The sequence below is a fragment of the Sebastes umbrosus genome, chromosome 18 (genome assembly GCF_015220745.1).
Source record: "Sebastes umbrosus isolate fSebUmb1 chromosome 18, fSebUmb1.pri, whole genome shotgun sequence".
NCBI classification, from domain to species: Eukaryota; Metazoa; Chordata; class Actinopteri; order Perciformes; family Sebastidae; genus Sebastes; species Sebastes umbrosus.
The window spans coordinates 13290022-13310713 of NC_051286.1; the positions used below are offsets into that span (position 1 = coordinate 13290022).

The following is a 20692-nucleotide window of genomic DNA, read 5'->3' on the forward strand; positions in this document are numbered from 1 at the left end:
ACACAGAGAAATGACACAGAAACCCGCTCTTTAAATATCACCTTGTTTTTTTTATTACACAGACATACACAAGCAGCTCCACTCCCAACTACTTCTTCTGTCTTCCCGTCTTTTCACAAGCTCTCTCTGCGATTGAGACGTTTTTCCTGTCGCGAGACAACAAGCCCGGGCCCCAGCAAGTGCTCAATCATGGCCGGGCGGGAGCTGGGAGACACACTTTGGTCACAGGTGATTAAGCCACAGGGTGCTATGGCTGTCAGGAGGTTATTAAGTCTCACGCCTGTCACCTCAGTTTATGACTTCTAAAGAGACCACATTTACTCAGCTGGGAGCACCAGCATGGGCTTTGCATGACTCAGGATTAAGGGCAGTACAAGGCTTTAGCATAAATATTGACATTATTGCATTTTTTGTTTTACGTTGAAGCACCTTTTTTAAAAAGAAAGAAATGGCGTGGTGGGATCAGCGTAGTAAATGTGGCCCTCCTAACGCTCCCCCGTGACTCTGATCGCGACACCGTTTGCAGCCCCGCTATGTGAAAATAAATAATCTACAAAAAAGGAAACCACTCCCTTCCAGCAAACACAGGGCTCTAACAATGTACAGTCTTTGAAAATAAGTCAAAAATGTTACTTAAAACTCCTTTCTCTATGTATTTACATACACAATCATATAAAACTGCAAAAAGGATAAGCTTAGCAGAAAGGTCAACGTCATTATAGAAATCATTTAAGCCCTAAAAAGCTTCTAGTAGGTCTCGGCAAAACGTAGCGACGACTGGACCGTACGCATTGTGTCAGACAAGCGGTCGCACTCTCAGATTGTGTTCACTTCCAGATTAACAGATTAATTTTTCAGCTCTTTGGTAACCACTAAAAGACCTGGACAGTAAAATAAGCTTTTTTTTCTAATGTCATTTCTTTACATTTATAGATTCATACTTAACTCCCAAACACATCATGACATCACTTGTTTATTAAAACAATCTTTGAAAACATAGTCACAAAGAAAAAGACCTATGCACAGTGCAAAATCTACAAACTAAAATTCAATTAATAGAGGATTTATGCACCTTTTTTTATAGAGTAAATTTGCTGTTTTGGTTGAGTCTTTTTACACTCGACAGTTGTTTACTTCCTGGCCGTCACTAGGTGACAGCACTGAGCCCTCTCAACACTTCCTACGAACCACTGAACATACCAGCTCTGCAAACTAAACCTCTGACCTAAGAGCAGAAAGCAAAACCTGGCGAGAACCGTAGCTGAAGTTGTACCGTGGAGCTCTTTGTTGTACCACGTCCTCGGGGTTCTTTCCACAATATTATGGGCTGTTTTGAAGCCAACACTTGCAAACCGTGGTGCTCTCAAACACTTTCCAGAGCCAACAGAAGCAGAAGCTGAGAAGACATCTACATCCCACTCTCTCTATCCAACTGCCCGGCTACGTTGCACCACAGCAGCAAAGTTACAACTTGTGACTTTTCAACTCCTTCAATTCACCTTAGTTTACCATCTTAACCTTGTCCTTCAAAAAAAAAACTAAGGACAAAATGAAGTTAAAAAAACAGCAAAACAAATGGAAAACAAACTAAGAACACCAGGCGTAAAAGAAACACTATTCTTTTAACACAAAGGGTGAGTCACCAAACGAAGGACAGAGTGAGAATCATGAAAAGCTGCAGCAGAACCAGTTCTCCACTTCAGACTAAGTTCAGCCCCGGTCCATGACGGGGCGACCTCTGACCTCACATCAGGACCCGACATGTCCACTCCCTCAGAGGCAGCGCCGAGGGGGTGGGGCTCAGGAAGGTGTCTCTAGAGGGCCTCCTATTGGCTCCTCTTCCTGCCCCCTACCTGTTTATGATGAGTGAGTTCAGCTCCCTGTATTTAAGGGGCGCTCCTTGCTCTTTAACTTCTGCCCTCTTCAGAAAAAGTGCCGTTGGAGTTATTGAGTACAGGGAGGGTCTGAGCCGTGGGTGCGGACAGACTTTCAGCAGTGTCTCCGTACTCGCTTTCAGCCAGCTCCCCCTCGCGCTCACAGATTACTGTCATTGGACTGCTGAGGATTCGGTTGCGCGCGTTGTACTTGCTGCTGGCAGCAGAGGGCGGCGTGCGTGAGCGCCCGTACTTAAACCCGCTCATTGAATAGGACGACGAAGTCGGCGAGGACAGAGCCAGGGCCTCGTAGCGGCTCCACTCGTCTGTTGCCCTCTTGCCACGGCTGGGGGAGCCGCAAGGGCTGTTTGGCGATGACAGCGAGGAGGGTGAACCAGCAGGGGAGTCTAACGCCGACTCCGAGTACGGTCTCTGGGAGCGAGGGTCGGTGGAGCGGAGCATCTCCGTGGCCGACATCCTGAAGCTGGTCTCCGTACGGCTGCCTTTCTTCAGGAGAAGGGCCTTGAAGGTGTCGCTGCTGGTGGAGGACTTGCGGAGGTTGCGCTGGATGGAGCCTGACTGGCGGGGCAAGGAGGACACCGTACCTGGCGACACCATACCTGGGGACACCAATCCTGGGGACACCGTAACTGGAGACCCGCCGGTTGGGGTGGCGGGTGGAGACTGTGGTTGGCTCCCAGTCCGGGACTTGTCCTCCTCAGACTCCTTGCGACCCAGGACCTTGCGCTTCGACCTATGGTGAGATGTGGATAACCAGATTAGTGATATGCTTGTAGACATTCTGCAGAGAGAGTGAGTGTAAGCAGGGTTATTGGATTTTTAAAAAGTTGAATAATTTAATGGCAATTAAATGTTGAACTGAGCAAGAAGAAATGCAAGAGTTGGGGGCAGTTTTGTCAGGTAACAATCATCAAATCCAATTATTTAAATTGAAATTAGGCTGCAGCATATGGGATTTCATGTAACAGAGCAGGAAGCAGCCTTTGGTAGACTGCTCAACCCAGGCTTGTGAACGTTTCTGTGTTATCGTAGCTATAAAAAAAAAAAGATTGCACTTAATACTTGGCCTACACGCCTCAATCTTTGTCCCAAATTTGCCATATGTCACCACTGCCCCCAGCAATCATGCGTCACAGCACGAATCTTAAAGGAGTAAACCAATCGGGAGCATTGAGTGGCGTGGATGCTCAACAAAACAGAAAGGGAGGGCATTGAGAAGAAGAAGAGTTATACATTTTCGTTAAAGAAATCCAATGAGTTTTTACAGGAAAAGCTGCAGACGCTGCAACTCTGCAGGAAAGCTCAGACGCGGCACAATGAAATTAATCAAAAACACAAACTGGGAAAAGTGCCCAAAGCAGTTTTAATCACACAAGGACGATCCAGCCTCCTCTCAACGGGGGGTATCAGATTGGTTGACTGCACCACTCAGCCTACACGGCCTATAACTCCTGCACCAAAGCATAGCAATAAAGCTGCGACTGGCAGAATACAGCGTATTAGGGCTAGCAGGGGAACAGCCTTATTAATCTGGGTTCCAGTGGGGCTGCACTGTGGGATTATTGTTGCTAATCCAAAAGGTAGCATCACTGCCATGGCAGAAACAAGGCTTGCTAATTAAAAGGGAAGGGGCTACTTGCCACTTCGCACCTCTCTAGAAAGGATGCACCCACCCACTGCATGCCCCCTCTGCACAAGGAGGGAGAGAGGAGGAGACAGAGATGATTAAAGGCATGAACAGTACAGATTCTGTGATAAGGGAGAGCGATTTGATGCTAAAAGTAAAGGGAGCAGTGAGACAAAATCCTTAATCCTCAGATTAGATCTACAGAAAGAAATTCTTCCATTAAGGACAAATAAGATGTGGAGAATATACTTGTGAAGGTCAAGTGAGAAGGAGAACGAGAGTCTGCTTTCTGTTTTAGAGAGAATGCAAAATATGCGTCTGTGCCCTAAATTCAACCTCCATGTAGCGTCTAGCGTCCCCCCTGTGAGCTCCCTCGCCACATTAGCCCATCCGCATTACGTAAGACTTTTCTCACACACATTCACACGTGCATACACTCACACACCTGAACTCAGTCAACCGGGACGGCTTCACACTGAACTCACGGTTTGTTAAATTCACAAATATATATATACGGCCACCCCCGGAGAGGCAGTGATACCAATCTCGCTTATATAGAGGTAAACAAGGCTGCAATTTAAGGCACAGCTCGGAGTGCTCGATCGATTTCTTTCCCTTGGCTGTACATTACATTTGGTTTGGAGGATCTCCCTCCGGACAGCTTGTGTTTTATGCTGCAGCTGTGAAGGCATTTCATTCAGGGTTTTCATCACTCTCTGTTTTCCCAGAGAGAGATGGAGAGAAGATGGGGAATGTGGAGGTGAAATGACAAGAAACAAAGGTATTGGACAGGTGAGAAGAGGAGAGGAAATGTGTCAGAGGAGGAGTTAAGGAGACGGCGAGAAAGATGCCATCAAAAACACAAAGTATATAAATTTATTGATAACGGGTTAACGCAAATTCGTTAACGCCACTAATTTCTTTAATGCATTAACGCAATGGATCTTTCGTAGGTCGTAGTGGTCTCAGTGTTAAAGCTAGAGTGAATATACTGGTATCATATGAAACTAGAAAAATCCTAAGGAATCCATTGGTACCAACCATGTAACACTAGCTCGTTGCGAAGGAGACTAAATAACGCTCCAAACTTGCGCTACATTTTGGCGAGGACAAACTCGCATGGCCATTTTCAAAGGGGTCCCTTTACCTCTGACCTCAAGATATGTGAATGGAAATGGGATCTATGGGTACCCACGAGTCTCCCCTTTACAGACATGCCCACTTTATGATAATCACATGCAGTTTGGGGCAAGTCATAGTCAAGTCAGCACACTGACACACTGACAGCTGTTGTTGCCTGTTTGAGTTTGCCATGTTATGATTTGAGCATATGTTTTATGCTAAATGCAGTACCTGTGAGGGTTTCTGGACAATATTTGTCATTTTTTCTGTGTTGTTAATTGATTTCCAATAATAAATATATACATACATTTGTGTAAAGAAAGCATATTTGCCCACTCCCATGTTGATAAGAGTATTAAATACTTGACAAATCTCCCTTTAAGGTGCATGTTGAACAGATAAAAAATGTGCAACTAATTTGCGATTAATCAGGATTAACTATGGACAATCATGCGGTTAATCGCGATTAAATATTTTAATTGATTGACAGCCCTGATATCAATTTGAAGGCTTACATTCCAATGTATCTAACTTTCTCAAATGGATTTTAATTTAATGACAGATATGATGTTAAGAGCCCCACTTTTTTTTGCAAATAAACTCTTAATTTGTTCATGTGATTACGTGAGCTCATTCTTCTTCGCAGCTGTTGATTCCTCTCATTTTGACAGCACCGCCAGGAGTCCGTTATCACGTCCCACTTATCAAAAAAATCTGTGAAATGATTCTATATGTCCTATACGAAGGCGGTGCAAAGGAGAAGGAGAGCAGTAAAGCAAGTGGCAAACAAACACAATCCCTCTGTGAGGTTTACTCACACATGCTGCTTACACAATCCCGACGTCCAATTAAACTGCACAATAAATCGCACTTGCACACGTGACGTGCGCGCCATAAATACATCGACAATCTGTCGCCGGCAGAAATAAAATCCCGTGAAATGAAATCCTGTGATGCTCAAGAGAACTCCGACTGCCGCCGCACGTGACCGTGAAACACAAACTGGCGCGCTGCATGAGAAATTTATGTGTGTGCTCCCCCCCCTTTGAAGCACGGGAGCACGTATGCAATATATATCAGCGTGAGCAAGAAAGAGAGATAAACAAGAGAAACAGAGAAAGAGATAGAGGGAGAAAGAAGACAAATCTCTCTGGTGGCCTCTAACCCAGATTAGGACCCGAGGGTGTCGAGTATTTAAATAATGGATGAAGCAACCGCCTTTTTTTCTCCTGCTGAGAATGAGCAACGCTAATGTGACTTCACTAACACAGATGCCTTGATAAACATGTGACTACTGACTCATTTTTGCTTCTTGAATCAGAACAGAAAGAGCCGCTCCGGGCTGGGAGACTCCAGAGACCAGCAGCTATTTAACAGATGTGTATGCTTGCAGATGGGACAGCGCTGGGTAAAGTTATGACTGAGAGGTGGAGGGCAGAGGAGGAGGAGGAAGAGGAAGAGGAGGAGGAGGAGGAGGAGAAGGGGGATTTCAGGGTGATACATTGTGGTTTATGAGGGGGTGAGAAAGAGGGATGCTGACAGAGAAAGAGGGGGAAGGTAGAGAGAAAAATAAACAGAAAGACAAAGTACTGGAGATGAAATAAACTAGCTCAGTGGAATCAATTATATATCAGGAGTCGAAGCAGGTCAGGAGCACGGAAGTTGGAGTAGATGAAGAAGAGACAAGAAGCGTAAATGCATCATGGTACCTGTGAATGGCGGCAAATAGGTCCTCAGTGGTTCGGGGCCGCGTGGGAGTCGGGGTCACCATGTTCTCGTCGCGGGCCCCGTTGGCTGACGGGGCCGGAGACGATTCAGCCGTGCTGGAGTAAAACACCTCACCTGAGACAGAGAAACACACACAGTTACAAGAGAGTAAACACACACACTTCAGGTTGACTCACTACAACACACATGAATCCAGCATCCCGTCGCATTAACCTGGCTGTCTATGAAATCTGAAGTGGTACGGAGGAGGTGCTGGACTGTCTCCTTACATTCTCTTTCTGTCTCTAGTATGTCCTCTCTTTTCTTCTCCTCTTGTTCAGCCTCTTTTTCTCCTCCTCCTCCTCCTCCTCCTCCTACTGTCAACCTCCGCGCTCACGTCTGCGCTCCGACTGCCTGAGCTGCTGCGGGCAGTGACAGTCTCACTTTACGCTCTCCCCTCCATCCCCTTACCAGATCTGTTCCCCTCCCCTCTGATACGATGGAGCCCCTCCCCCCCCCCCCTTCCCTCCAACCACGAAAAGCATCCCCCCTTGGACACTTACCAGCCCTCCCTTAGCTCAGAGAGAGAAGAAGGGATAGAAAGAGAGAGAGAGAGGGGCTGAGTAGGACAGACTGAGGAGGAGAGATTAACAGTAAAGAAGAGGAAATGGCAAAAAAGGATATTTGGATTTGGAGGACGGATGGTGGAGAGAAGTCAAATAGACAGTGGAGGTGTGTGGAGGGAGGGGAGAGGAGGGGAGGGGAGGGGAAAAGAGCAATGCGGGAAAAACGAAGGGACAGTAGCCACAAGAGATCTCTGCATATGAAATGTAGAAGAGAGGATGCATTCGGGAGGCTGCAGCAGTGCTGTCCCAGTGATAAGCCGTCTCTCCTGCGCTATTTTCGCAGTTCTCAAATCTTTAAAAGCTTGTGAAGTTTTGGAGGGCAAAAATGAATTTCACAGCTGCCTGAGGAGCTGGCCGCACAGCCAGCAGGCACTACTAACCATACAGGATTATAGTAATGAGCTTAACTAATGAGTAGATGAAGATTTCGACTCATTTAAAATGAGTGTTCTCCCTTCACCAACTTTGATTTGATGATAACAAAACATGATAGAAATAAAAAATGTATTTCAGTCAGACTCACCAGTGTCGTCCTCCTTGGAGCTGATGGATCCAGTCGTGCTACTTGTCCCATCCTCCTCTTCCTCTTCATGAGCCTCTCCATTGGTATATAGTCCATGGTCAAAACTGGCAGAAGCAAGAACGTAGGACTCGTCCTGGGCTACTGTTGATGTTTCACTGCTTTCTGCTAGAAGCTCGGAGCTCTCTGGAGTTTCCTCTTCCTCCTGTTGCTCACTTTTACTGTCTTCTTTCTTTGTTTGCGGCGCGTCTACTTGGTCTTCTATTTGCGACAGGTTGGTTATGTCCTCATGCTGAGGTGGAAGCTGTTCATTTATTGGTTGGGGGTAAAATGGTGGGACAAAAGAGAATTTGGGTTTCTTGGAGACGACTGGGGGCTTCTGTTTGATAGGAGAGCTTTGGGAGCTCCGTGGGGGACTGGGCGTTGATTCCCGTCCTTCAACTTTTTCTTTTCCGTTTAAGTAAATCTGATCCTCTACTTTCCAATTCATGACCGGTGCGTCATCTGTGCTGTCGAAGGACAACTCTTCCAAGAGCTTTGACACAGGTGATGGTGAGGAGTTACGTGAATCTTCTTCTGGGGAGCCGTTTGACAGGTGTATCACAGTGGGATGCTCCAGGGAGGGAGACTTGTCCAGGGTCTGGGGCTTTAGACCCTGAAGGAGGTCCACCCCTGTTTCCTGAGCTTTGCTGTGGTCTGATTCGCCGTTAATCTCCTTCTCCGGCCGTCTAACGGAGCGGAGTTGAATGCTCTGCAGCGCAAACGGGGTGATGAGGGGCTTAGGGGACTTGAGAGGGCTGTCGGAAAGAGCTGCTTTAGGAGCATCTTTCACCGCCTTCACAAAAGATGGGGAGGACGACGGTGGGACAAAAGCAGGCAGTGGAGGAGGTGGAGGGGGCCCCAAGGAGGGGACGGGAGGGGGAGGTGGAAGGGGAGGACTGAAGCTCCCATTGAAGGATGAACTGGGGTGGATTAGCATTTCAGGGGATGGAGGAGGAGGGAATTCTGGGGAGGTGGAGCAAGCAGGGGGTGGGATCAGAGTTGGACCCTGTGGAGTGGTTGGTATCAGGGGAGCTGGTGGAGGAGGAGTGCCTGCATTGGAGCATGGCGGTTGAGGGGGAGGGAAGGGTGGAGGTGGGCTGAGATTGGTGGTGGGAGCTGAGGAGGAGGTGAAGGCCAAGGGTGGAGGTGGTGGCGGAGGAGGTCCGGAGCTTTTAAGAGAGTCCGAGGTGTTGGAGGAAAGGGAGGTGGAAGAGGAGGACATGGATACAGAGGAGAGGAGAGAGGACTTTCTCTCGGGCACTTTGGGTTTGGGCCGGCTGCCTGAAGGAGACATGGACCTGACGAACGAGGGCACTGGGGTTCCAGCTGTAGGGGTGTTGGACTGGCTGGAGTAGCCGCTAGATGGGGAGGTCAACCTGTGCACCCTGTCCGGTGAGGAGGTGGACATTTTGGGCTTCACTGCCACCCCTCTCTCCTGGCCTGGAGCTCCAGGGGCCTCGCTGTTGTTGAGAATCTCACCTCCGTTCTGTAATTCTCCCGGATGAGCCCCAGTCGACATGTTATCTGTGGCGTGGGCCGGAGGGGTCTGTGCCCTCTGGTCTCCATGGTTACGAGGGTAGTCCATGTAGTAGCCCCAGGAATCAGCGTAGTCCGAGCGCAAGCTGCTGGTGTCACTGTGAGCGGGCGTTACGTGGCATAGCGAGTACACGTTAGACACACCGCCGCAGTTGGCGTTAGCTCCTAGTGACGCTGCAGAGCTACCTGCGCTGATGCTGCTCTGACTGCGTGGCCGTAGCACCCAAGGGTCATCGTAGTCGCTGCTCGGGCTGTGAGAGGGTGAAGATGGTGAAGCCCCTTTTCCTTTCCCTCCTCTCAGCCCCATCTGTAAGCTCTGCTGCAAGCTGGCAATCAGAGTCTCATTGAGCATGGCTGCGTTTGGCTCCTTAGCGCCACCGATGGCGCTGACGCCTCCGAGGGGCTTTTTCGCAGAAGTCTTGCGTCTAAGAGAGTCTGTACGAGCCGGGGGCAGCGGAGGCTTCTTGGACTTGCGGAGGGAGATGCTGCGGGACAGCGAGCGGTCACTGTACAAGCTCGCAGAGTCTTCCTGATTGGCCATCTCGCGGCACTCGTACATGCTGTGCCTGGTGCCCCGTCCAGGTGTTGCAATGTGCCCACTGCCCTGGCTGCGAGAGCGCAGGCCCGAGTCCAGGTGCATGGAGGTGTAGTATCCATCGTTGTCTTGGGAATAGAGGGAGCTGGAGTCGGTGGTGGTCCTGGAGGAGAGGTCCAGACTGCTATACAGCTGGTTTATAGGAGTGGAGCAGCTGGAGGTCAGAGTACGGTGTGGAACCACCACGTTTTCTGGCGTGTCGTAGATCCACTGCTCTTCTGGCAGACAGGATGGCGGCGTGGGGGCCAGGGTGCTGTGGCTGTGTATACTGCTGTCCGAGTGCCCTGACTCGCTAGCAGGTTTTGCGACTACCAGGCCGCCATCCTGTGGTGTATGAGTGGGGGTAGAGGTGGCCAAGGCGGGGCAGGTGGAGCTGTGGGTGAAGGCTGTTAGACTGGGGATCATGCGGTCGGCGTTGGTGGAGGAAGCCAGACTGAGCGGTCGAGCTGTGGGGTAAGCTGAGGCGGGGGAGGTGTTGAGGGTAATGACCTCAGAGGAGCTAGACAGGGTGGCGTTGGGGATGACTGAGGTGGAATAGGCAGCATGTGGGGACACCACACATGCTGGTCCACCACCCCAATCACTGGCCTGCGTCCCCCTAAACTCCTGAGACTTGGGCCTAGGCAGGGTGCCTGTCCTTGGGGCGTTCCTCATGTGCACCACTGTATTGTCGACCTGAAGCTTTCCAATCTGCCTCTGAGGTGTGGTTTGCTCCTCTGACCTGATAGGGGTGCTGCTACAGAGGGGGTCCGCACTGAGGGACACCCTGGCTCCCTGTCGGGGCAGACTGTGAAAACGGGAAGGATCTCTATTAAACTGCGGCAGCATCAAGATCCCAGAGCTGTCGTTGCTCGAAATGGATATACTTCCTGTCGAGGAGGAAGCGGAAATGCCGGCCATTTGAGCAGCGATTCCCTGTCCTCTCTGAGCCCGGATTCTCCTCATGGACGGGGGTACAACCTTTATTTCTTCTGTCTGGCAGCCGGAGTCTCTGGTGTCTGAACGTCGGAGCGTTGAGTTGACGCTCCCAACTCTGCCCAAGGTGGAGTACTGTCCCGGGATGAACATGGAATGCGGCCGGAGCTCTCCGCCGTGTGCTTTTGCTGCTGTCAAAGGAAGAAAGAAAACATGTGATTGATCAAAATACCTTGTTTACTCTTCTTGCACCACAACCCTTCTCTTCCCTCTCTATAACTTCTCCAGCAACAGTGCCTTGTGCTCTTCTGGCTGGGCTGTTAGATAAACTGCGGTCACATGGAAGCTAATTAATTTGATTTAACTGTAGCCCTCTCATGCATTACTAACTTCTGGTCTTCTTCATTAAGAAGGAAAGGGTATGAAGAGAGACAGAGAGACTCCATGCTATGCTTCCCCTCCTATTCTGGCTCTGGCTCAGTCCGATAGATAGAAACGAATAATACCCTGTGGTCCAGGACAGGCAGCTGACAAAGGTATGAGGCAGCCAACAAAAACATACATGGACACGAACACACACAGTGTTGACATGGTCATGCACTGTCGTACAGGACAGAATATGCAGATAAACATAGAGACAAGGACAAACAGAAATGCAGATATCACAAAGACACGCACACACACACACCGAACATACCGGCTTGTAAACAAACAATCTGAAGAATGAGTTGTAAAACGAGAGATGATGTCTAGTGTGTCTCCCATCTGTGGTGCCTCTCCTGTTGATGCTCGTATCCCAAAAACATACACACACTCTTGCGTCCTTTCTTCTTCTCTCTCTCTCGCTCTCCCTCTAAACCACACATACACTCTCCCTCCTTTGCTAAAAGCTGGAGTGACAGCTTGGCTGCTGTTGCTGCTGCGATAGATTAAGCTGCAGGTCTATTTCGCAGGCAGCTCTTGTGCGAAGGAGAGGGAGGGATGAAGCGCTGGGACAATTACCCCGGCCCAGTAATCATGACATTCAGAGGCTGTCGTCAGCTGGTCACTAACCAGACTTTAAAGCTCCTTCCCTATCAGCCCTGGGGATCTTATCGCACAGAGAAATGACATTCTCCTTAAACACTGCTGTCGTCCTACAGCGCAGGGACGTGTAAATAAACATCAGCCATGCGGTGCGTCAGCACAGCACAGTGTCAGCTTAGTAAGCTTAGTGCTCGCTTAACACCCAGCTCAGCTCGGTAGGGGCCCCCATAAACTTCATATTTGTTATTTAGCCATCATCTGTTTGGAGGATCATATGACCTGAAAATGACGAAGGTTGTGGAGCCTTTTAGGTGGCCATGATCAGAGGCCCATGTCTCGTAATCAGCACATGTTGGTAAGTAAGTAAGACACACATGCTAAGATTATCAATATGGCCCCAGGATTAAGGCACAGACACACAATTAACACACACAATTCACAGAAAAGGGACTGCAGAAAGTTAAGCTGAAAGATTATGGCACAATACGTATTTCAGAATGGCAAACCCTGCACTTAACTTCTCCTATGTGACATGATTTTCCAACAGGCAAAGTCTAAAAATGAGATTGCAAAAGTTTCTAGAGGAGGAAAAGGGGCAAAATGAATACCACAAAACTACTGAAAATGATTTCATAACTGGTTCCTGGCTGTGGATGTAGTTAAACAGGGTGGAGGAGAGCAAATGAGGACACTTGAAGAACTGAAACAGGGAAAGACTGAACATCTGCAGGGCCTTGATCCAACACTGTGGACTTGCATGTGTTATTTTCTCCCTCTTAATATGACTTATTCAGAACAACACTGGTGGGGTGAGTTCATTCACTTAATGTATACAGTTATTGGATAAAAGCATTAATTGGGAGTAATTGGTTATAGGAATTAGTGCAAGAAGGAGGGCTGCTGGTCCAGAGTGTTGGTACAGGTCTGTGGACAGTAGAGGGCAACGTATTGCCCCACAGAGATCCATACCTAGCTCATGGTTGAAGTTGTCAGGCAGCCCTGATATAGTCTTTCTGCGTTTGACCTTCTTGGGCCGGCGGGACACGGTGTCAGTGTTAATGAGGGAGCGCCGGACGCTCGCCTGTCGGTCAAACACTGCCCCTGGTAGCCGGGAGGGCGAGAGCAAGGCAGGCGGACACACACGGCAAACAGCAGACAGTTAGTTGGAAGGAACAAACTTAACAACATGCAGCAGGTTTTTTTTTTGGTTTCCAAGTTGAACATGCAACATCAACAGGGTAGGAAACCTAAAGGGTCAGTTCAACCAAATTATTAAAGCATTTTCTCACCGCCCTCCAGTGGTATCTAGCCATTCAGATAGCTTTGATTTATATGCCCAGGGTTTGAGATATCTGTCTTTATCATTTTCTGGGTCCATCCCAATACAATGTAGGCGAACAGAAACGTGTTTGTGATGCTCACAGTATTGAAATACGACATTTTAAAAAATTTGACAGGAACATCACTTGACAGAAAGACAGTCTCTGTTATTCTGAATAATCCACAGAACAAACTGTGAACAAATTCATAGGGACTTAACGTAGTTCCACTGAAAACTAGAGCCCAACAGATACTGGATTTTTGAGGCCGATATCGATATCGGAGAGTTTAAAACGATAAATCGGCCGATAGTAATATTACATACTAACCTAAACACATATAACAATTAGGGGTGTAACAGTACATAGATTCAATGATCAACAATCTAATATCATCGATGCAAGAGAAGCATCGATACATCTTTAAGATACGTCAACTTCCATGGCATATCTGTGTCATCATTTCCATTTCCAGAGCCCAGTAATAAAATTGTCAAATCATATTTTAGTTGCTTTTAGTGATATAAATATAGCTGATTGTGTTAAATGGGCATATGATATCGTCTCATATCGATCGCAGGTTCCTGACTTGAATCAAATCGAAATTGTATCGTGGCAGACTTTATGATATCAGCAAATATCTTACTGTTGTCCAAAGAATCCATATCATATTGTATCGTGATGAAACTTGTGATTTACACCCCTAGTAACAATCATGATGTGGATCTCTTCTATTTTTCTTTTTTTAATTGTGACATTTTACAGTTGAAAAGCTAATACTGGCTCTACTAAAAACTGTTGACAGTGAGGTCTGTGTGGGCATGTTTCTAGAAATAATATGCGTTGCTGTTGATGCTTTCATGTAGCTGTTGTCACAATGCTGTGAGCTCCACAAATAAATTCCATTCACCTCCATTTATTGGGGTTGAGGCAGAAATCTCAGAGGCAAATACAACCAAAAGTATCTGTATTGCATTATACCACTGGAGGAAAGTGACCCAGACCCTTTAACTGTTTCATCCATCAGCCAAAGTGCATCAAAACTGTCAGACTTTACCAGCCATTACTAGCCAAGCTTAATCAGTAAAACAGAAAATATCTGAAGCACTGGCTGATCAAATGTTGGCTGGCAAAGACACTTTTGGCTGATGGTTTGTGTTAATTTTCCAACCCTGATTATAAGGGACTGAGGCGTAAACACACATGTAAGATATGAGTGCATGCTCTTATCACAAAAACACACATGCACAGGACAGATATGAAGTGAAGCATGCACACAGTCATTCATTCTTCTAAATATCCTTCTCACTCTCTGCCCAGCTTCCGGGAAGGAAGAGTAATATCTTCTAGGAACTGCTGTTCTTTCTGCTAAGTTGCTAGCTGGTGACAGCCGGCAGGCTTTAGGGAAATAGAGATTGATATGAGGGCAGATAGTGTCTATCACATTTCCCCTCAAAGTGACAGAAAAGTCCCTGATCTCTCTCTGTGTCTGCATGTGTGTGCGTTTCCTCTCTCTTTCTCAGTAATGTAAAGCGACAGGAGATGAAGTCAGCAGTGATTTGTGTGGAGTGGGACCACATTAAGCACTCATTAGTGTCTGAAGGACGCTGGGATCGCCGTTATATTGGCCTTGACAACTGCAAAATTCAGATGTTGACTCTGTGTGCTCATCTGTTATACCTCATAAAAAATATCTAGCTGATGGGAGTTTATGTCTTATAAGTAAAACATCAGTGTAATATATTAATCATCAGAACTGGCAGAATGAGACGTTACTATATCTAGATCTACGTGTGTGGCACTGAAAAAAATGTGACATGCTAACAGGGGGATTGCATCGACACGTTTTGCTGTGTTCATCTGTCAAACGCCCTGTGATCTGACATAAAGCTAGTGAAAAGCCTTGACCCTTGGATGAGCTGTCAAACGATTTTCACACACAAACGCTCGCTCGCACACGCATCAAGGAAAGGTGAAGGTCAGTCTGCAAAGAAGCACGATGGAAGAGGAGGAGGTACAGGAAGAGAGGCAGACATCCATGACTGACACATACAGTTTCTTTCCTCTGTGGCCGACTGGATGCAGTAATTGATTAGTCTATATCCACTCAGCCACAGAGGGTTGATTAAAGGAACGGTCTGACATTTTGCTTGTTTGCTCTCTTACTGAGAATTAGATGAGAAGACCAATAAAATCACAAGATATGACATGTTAATATGGCAGTTTTTAAATTATGGAAAGGCATTTTTTATTTGCCACGCTAGCTGGCTTTTCATCTAGCGCCACCACCATGTCAGAATTTGAATTTGTCTCACCAGAAGGCGTATAAATAGTTGTCATTACAACGACATTCTGCATGTCATGAGGACGCATTTCAGGCTTTTCATGTGTCATTTGTACACTGCTTTTCACGTGCCATATGTATACCACGCAACAAAACAACGGTAGCGTCTGCAGTTAGGTTTAGGCAACAAAACCACTTAGTTAGGTTTAGGAAAACGGTCATGGTTGTGCTTAAAATAAGTACGTAAACTAAGTAAAATATGTACTGTAACAGCGTAACATAAGTACGCAAAACACGTCACAAACGTCACTAAAAAACACGGGACAAATGTCACTACCGTTACTTAACGTCACTAGCTCTGAATGTGGCATATTTACACGGATACATTTACATTGCAGTCTGTACAGACTACATGGCATTAAAATGACACGCGAAAAACATGGAAGGCGTTCTTATTGCACGCTTAATGCCTTGCTCATTATCGTGGTATTTATACGCCTTTTCCTGCAAACCAGCTGAATACTTTGACCTGCGCAACTAACGACATTCCCATGAGCCTCAGCTGTACTTTGGTGGAGACTAGCTGTCTCCTCCTGCTTCCAGGCTTTGTCCTAAACTAGGCTATGCATGACATGGAGCTATCTCTGTATTAAACTGAAATTGATATTGATCTTCTTATCTAAGTCAAGCAAATTTGTCAGAAAATTCCTTAATGACCAACAAAACAAATTGTGTGATTGGTGGTGAGAGGTTAATGTTACAGAATCGGGGATGAATGAGATCAGATCGAACTGAAATTAGTAGTTTGATCTTTCTACGTTGCTATTCAATATGGAACTAGAGGACCGGGTGATTTGTTTTCCACTACCAACACTGATGGGGGATTGGTCGCTACTCGCTAGTGATTGAGAGGTGGATAAAATGATCGGATGATTGCCGAGAGGTCATACCTGTGACGTTGATGGGAACTATGTCTGTGGGCACGGCCCGGGCCGCCAGCCTCATTTTCTCCTCCGGGGTGGGGAGTGCTGTGCCCTTGTGCCATACAACCTGTCCGTCAACCTCGTAAGCCTCCCCTCCTTCACCCCCTCCCTGCGGGGTCTGGGGCCTCATGGAGAGCTGAGATTTGCTGTCCTCCGCTGATGAAGCTGTGGACTGGATGAGAAAGAGGAAAAATGGGTTAACAAGACATAAAAACAAAGAGAGGTGAAAGGAGAGAGATTATAGAAACAAGGAATGAGAGATGAAACACAATGTGGGGTAATGAAAGGATATGGAAACAAAGATTTTGTCATATCGAATTAGAGCACAGAAGTGTTGGATAAAGAAAAATGTCAAGACAAAATGTCAAGATAATAGAAGGAAATGAGAGAATATTATAAAAGCAAACAGAAGTTAAATGTCCCAGACTGTACAGACTTTATTGACACATACAAACAGACTTTAATATATAACATCGCTGTGACCTTTAGAGGCTTCTGGTGCTGTAAACACATTTCACGATCAATCTAACCCAAATGGAAACACTCACATGAACACACTCTCGCACGCACGCAGACACTTATCAGAGGAAACCGGGAGAGCGTTTTAAAGATGGCAGGATAAAAGCAAGAGAGCAACAGCGAGGAGACAGAGAGAGAATCACTCATGCATTAAACTGTTCACACACAAACAGTTCTCAGTCCTGAAGGTGCCGAGAAGCAACCGACAACGTTTTACTGCGGCTTCCAGGCTTGAAATTGAGCTGTCAGTCAACAGAAAAGCAGCTTTTTTCCAGTTTGCTGTCAATCACAATGTCCATTTGAGCTTTTGAAATCACTGTTTTGAATCATAAGTAAACAGGTTTGGAATTCAGAGCACAGTAAACACAAATAATCCTAAAATTATAGATCAAATCCAGTAATCATTAGTCTTCACTTTCACTGAATGGCTGCGTCTGCAACAGGTTGAGCTTTGAACATCATGGAAAAAAAATCCTCAGTGTGATTTTGTTGGGATAAATTTCTCCAAAGCATCCAGCAATAGTTCCCTATGTCCTCTAAGGTTCATCCTGACAATCCCAAGCATTAGACTGAACTAGAAAACATAGCTTTTAGTGCTTTCATACAACCCACGCATGGATGGATGGATAAATGTGGGGAGGCAACAGAGTGGGCTGAAAAGGGGAGGATGTAAAGAAAAGATCTCAGCAATAGTTTTGGTGGCAGACACGGCTTGTTATTTTGCATTGTGGGTTCAACCTGCAGCCCCGTTTTCTCCTTTCGAAGCTGCTGTCAGGCAACGTTAGGCTCACTGGCCTCAGGACAACAGGAAGTGATGGGGGAAGAGAGAGACAAAAAGCGGAAAGTGGAAAGACAGATAACGAGAGATGGGAGTCGACAGTTTAGAGAGACAACAGCACGTTATGAAGGTCAAGGGTCGGGGGCAGGCATGAAACGAACGGCCGACATCGAGGGGCTCTGGGAGGACAAGGGAGGAGCTGATAATAACAGTGAAAGACCCTCTGACCCCCACAGAACCCCTCATATCGAGTGTGAGAAATAAAAACAAGAGGAGAGGAGAGGAGAGGAGAGGAGAGGAGAGGAGAGGAGAGGAGAGGAGAGGAGGCATATCTGGCTGTCAAACTATTTACACTTCACTTCCCACTAATGGTCTGCCAGTAAAAAGAGCGATAAATAATAGTTTGTCTGTGTTTTTCTATCCTTGTCTCTTTTTTCTTCTTCTCATCCTCTCTCTCTACCACCCTCCTATGAAATTACAGCGCTGTGAGTGACATTGGACAAACAACAGCCCCACCAAGTGTAGAGGAAAGACAAGTATAAGTAATGAAAGCCAGCAAGTGTTTATTCCCTCTATACATTAAGCTCTGCCTGAAAGATTTATGACAGGCTTAAACAGAGCGAGTTGAACATTCAATTCAACTCTACTTTTTCATGATGCATGCTAATAGTCATTACAAAATGTGAGTGTTCGCTTAGTGCTGGTTCTCTATGTACCATTAATCCTAATAAATCACCACAGAATCTGGTGTTATGTCAACCAGAGACGAAGAAGTTATTGACAAAAACTGGTTTAATAAAGTCCTTTTTTTTTTTTACTTTTTCCACTCTACCCCTCATAGACAATTTTTTGTCTTTCTTAGGTCAACAGTAGATGTCACATGGAAGTGGTGTACATCATCTGAAAGCTGGGAACCTGGAGATTAATTTGAGATGCAGCTCATCACTGTGTGTCAAGTTCTTCTAGTCATGAATCATAAATAAACATGAATCAATTAATCAAAATACATTGTGAAAGTGTATAAGGTCTTAGGACATGATGATAGAAGTATATGATGGTCATTCCCATGCTCTAGTATGTCTCATAAGTTGTTGTAGCAATCTTTGGGTTGATACCATTTGTTATATAGATTTTATGCTAAATTTAACAATTTTTTACCACTCGAGAATTTATAAAAATTATCAATAATCCCTCCAAAATACCACATTAAGACACCAAAGCCTTGAGGAACACCATAGAAAAAGCAATGCTGTGATTTGGAATCAAAAACTTTTGACATTTGGAGATTTCTGCAAGAATTGCATTTTTCGATGATTGGATAGCGAGCACTTCTGTTCTGGAAACTGCTCAGAAACCCCTTTATTGTCAATCTAGCTATCCATCCTCTGAATGCTCTAGGTCTCTAGTTTGTGGCTGTAAAGTTTCATGAGGCTGTGATAATCCTTGAGGTCACCACAAGTAATTTTATACAGTCAGGTCAAATTAAAAAAATAGGTCTCAATACAATGAAATAGCTACTATGGGGATACCCAATTATTTCCAAGACTGTTTAGGGATCCCAGTATGCAGAAACCATTATTAGAATAGGTGAAAATAACACATTTATACCACATGCAAAAAGTAAAGTCATCAAAGGGACAGAGAAGTAACTTGTGTAAACTGCGGAAAACATGCATTCTCATTTCTGACCACTAGATAGCAGACTGACACTGTTAAAATCACTGGAGGTGAGTTTCCATGCTGCTGAATCAGCTGAAAAGCACTGCTGTGCACACACGTACTGCACCTGTATGTAATCAAAATGCAGTACCTGGACAGTTATGTGTGTATTTGTGTGTACCTTCTTATCATTGTCATCCTCCTCCTCGTCCTGCAGGCAGCCGGTGGACTGTAAGGGGTCAGAAAAGGTGGGACCCTGAGAGTAGTACTGAGAGCTGCGGAAACCATCTTTCCTCAACTTGTCACATTCTGCAGGACAGACAGAAACAGAGGAACGTTATTATTATAGACAAAAAAAAATTTGATCTTTGACTTGAACAGGATTTCTTTGAGCTTTTCATGTCAGGAACCTGCAGGCAGATACTCAATACTATGATCACAAGTCTCTATTTGAGAAGATTTAGTCATGAGGAACCGCCACACTACCTTTGAATTAGAGCTGCAGCTAACAATTTTTTTCATTGTCGATTAATCTGACGATTATTTTCTCGACTAATCAATTAGTTGTTTGGTGTATGAAATCTCAGAAAATGGGGAAAAATGGCGATCAGTGTTTCCCAAAGCCCAAGATGACGTCCTCAAATGTCTTGTTTTGTCCACAACTCAAAGATATTCAGTTCACCGTCATAGAGGAGTAAAGAAACCAAAAAATATTCACATTAAAAAGCTGGAATCAGAGAATTTAGACCTTTTTTTCTTAAAAAATTAATCAAATCGATGATCAAAATAGTTGGCGATTAATATAATAGTTGACAATTAATCAATTAAATGATTAATTGTTGCAGCTCTTCTTCCAACAGAAGTGAGTGTGATACAGAACAGTTTCTACAGGTCACACAATTCTCAATACAAACACTTACTATATAGTGATATCAAGCAATATAGTGTGTACTGTATATTGTACAGGCTAATTTGTGCATAAAATATTCAAAACAAGTCATCCGATAACACTACAGTAGGAAGGATGTGTGAAATATCTATAGGACACACACACACAGACGTAGCTGTGTAACACTGTTTGTGTGTGTCCCTGATGGACGCTGCCAAGCGCTGCTCACACTCCCTCGCGTCACCACCTGCTGTGACGGGGTTGTGATGTATGTGTGTGACTGAATGTGTGATAAGAAGAGAGTTTCTAAATGAGTGTGTGTGTGTAACCAGAGGAGGGGGTATCAGTTACAGTCTGTCACACACAGATGGCAGAACTGTCCCTCTCTCTCTCGCTCTCCTCCATCCTCCCCTCCCTTTCTCTGAGGGGGCATTTAGCACATCATCTCTCTCGTTCTCCCTCTGAAAATATCTACTAGTGCATCCTTTGTCTAGTCTTATAATAGCTAATTATATTCACACAGTTCTGCTACGACTAAAACACAAAGTAGAGGGTTTTGTGTGATGACTGGGACCTGAAGGATTAAGAGAATCTTAACTGTTAGAGGTCAAATATTACACATTTGTATTTGAATAACTTTAAAAATGAAA

General features: G+C 45.7%; 1 protein-coding gene across 9 annotated transcripts in view; it reads right to left on the reverse strand.

Annotated features, from left to right (window-relative positions):
• Positions 1-29: 29 nt before the first annotated feature.
• The window catches only part of nhsl1b (NHS-like 1b), a 122432-nt gene continuing 101769 nt past the window's right edge, over positions 30-20692 (reverse strand). For 4 of the 9 annotated variants that reach the window (XM_037751245.1, XM_037751248.1, XM_037751251.1 and 1 more), the window contains exons 3-9: positions 19335-19462; positions 16165-16369; positions 12581-12712; positions 7501-10776; positions 6354-6486; positions 3546-3584; positions 30-2628 (exon numbers count right to left, since the gene is read on the reverse strand). In XM_037751245.1, the coding sequence (XP_037607173.1) occupies positions 1908-2628; positions 3546-3584; positions 6354-6486; positions 7501-10776; positions 12581-12712; positions 16165-16369; positions 19335-19462 (4634 nt within the window). In that variant the 3' untranslated portion in view covers positions 30-1907. The remainder of the gene's footprint in view (positions 2629-3545; positions 3585-6353; positions 6487-7500; positions 10777-12580; positions 12713-16164; positions 16370-19334; positions 19463-20692) is intronic. The other 5 variants (XM_037751249.1, XM_037751254.1, XM_037751246.1 and 2 more) reach the window with 4 other exon arrangements.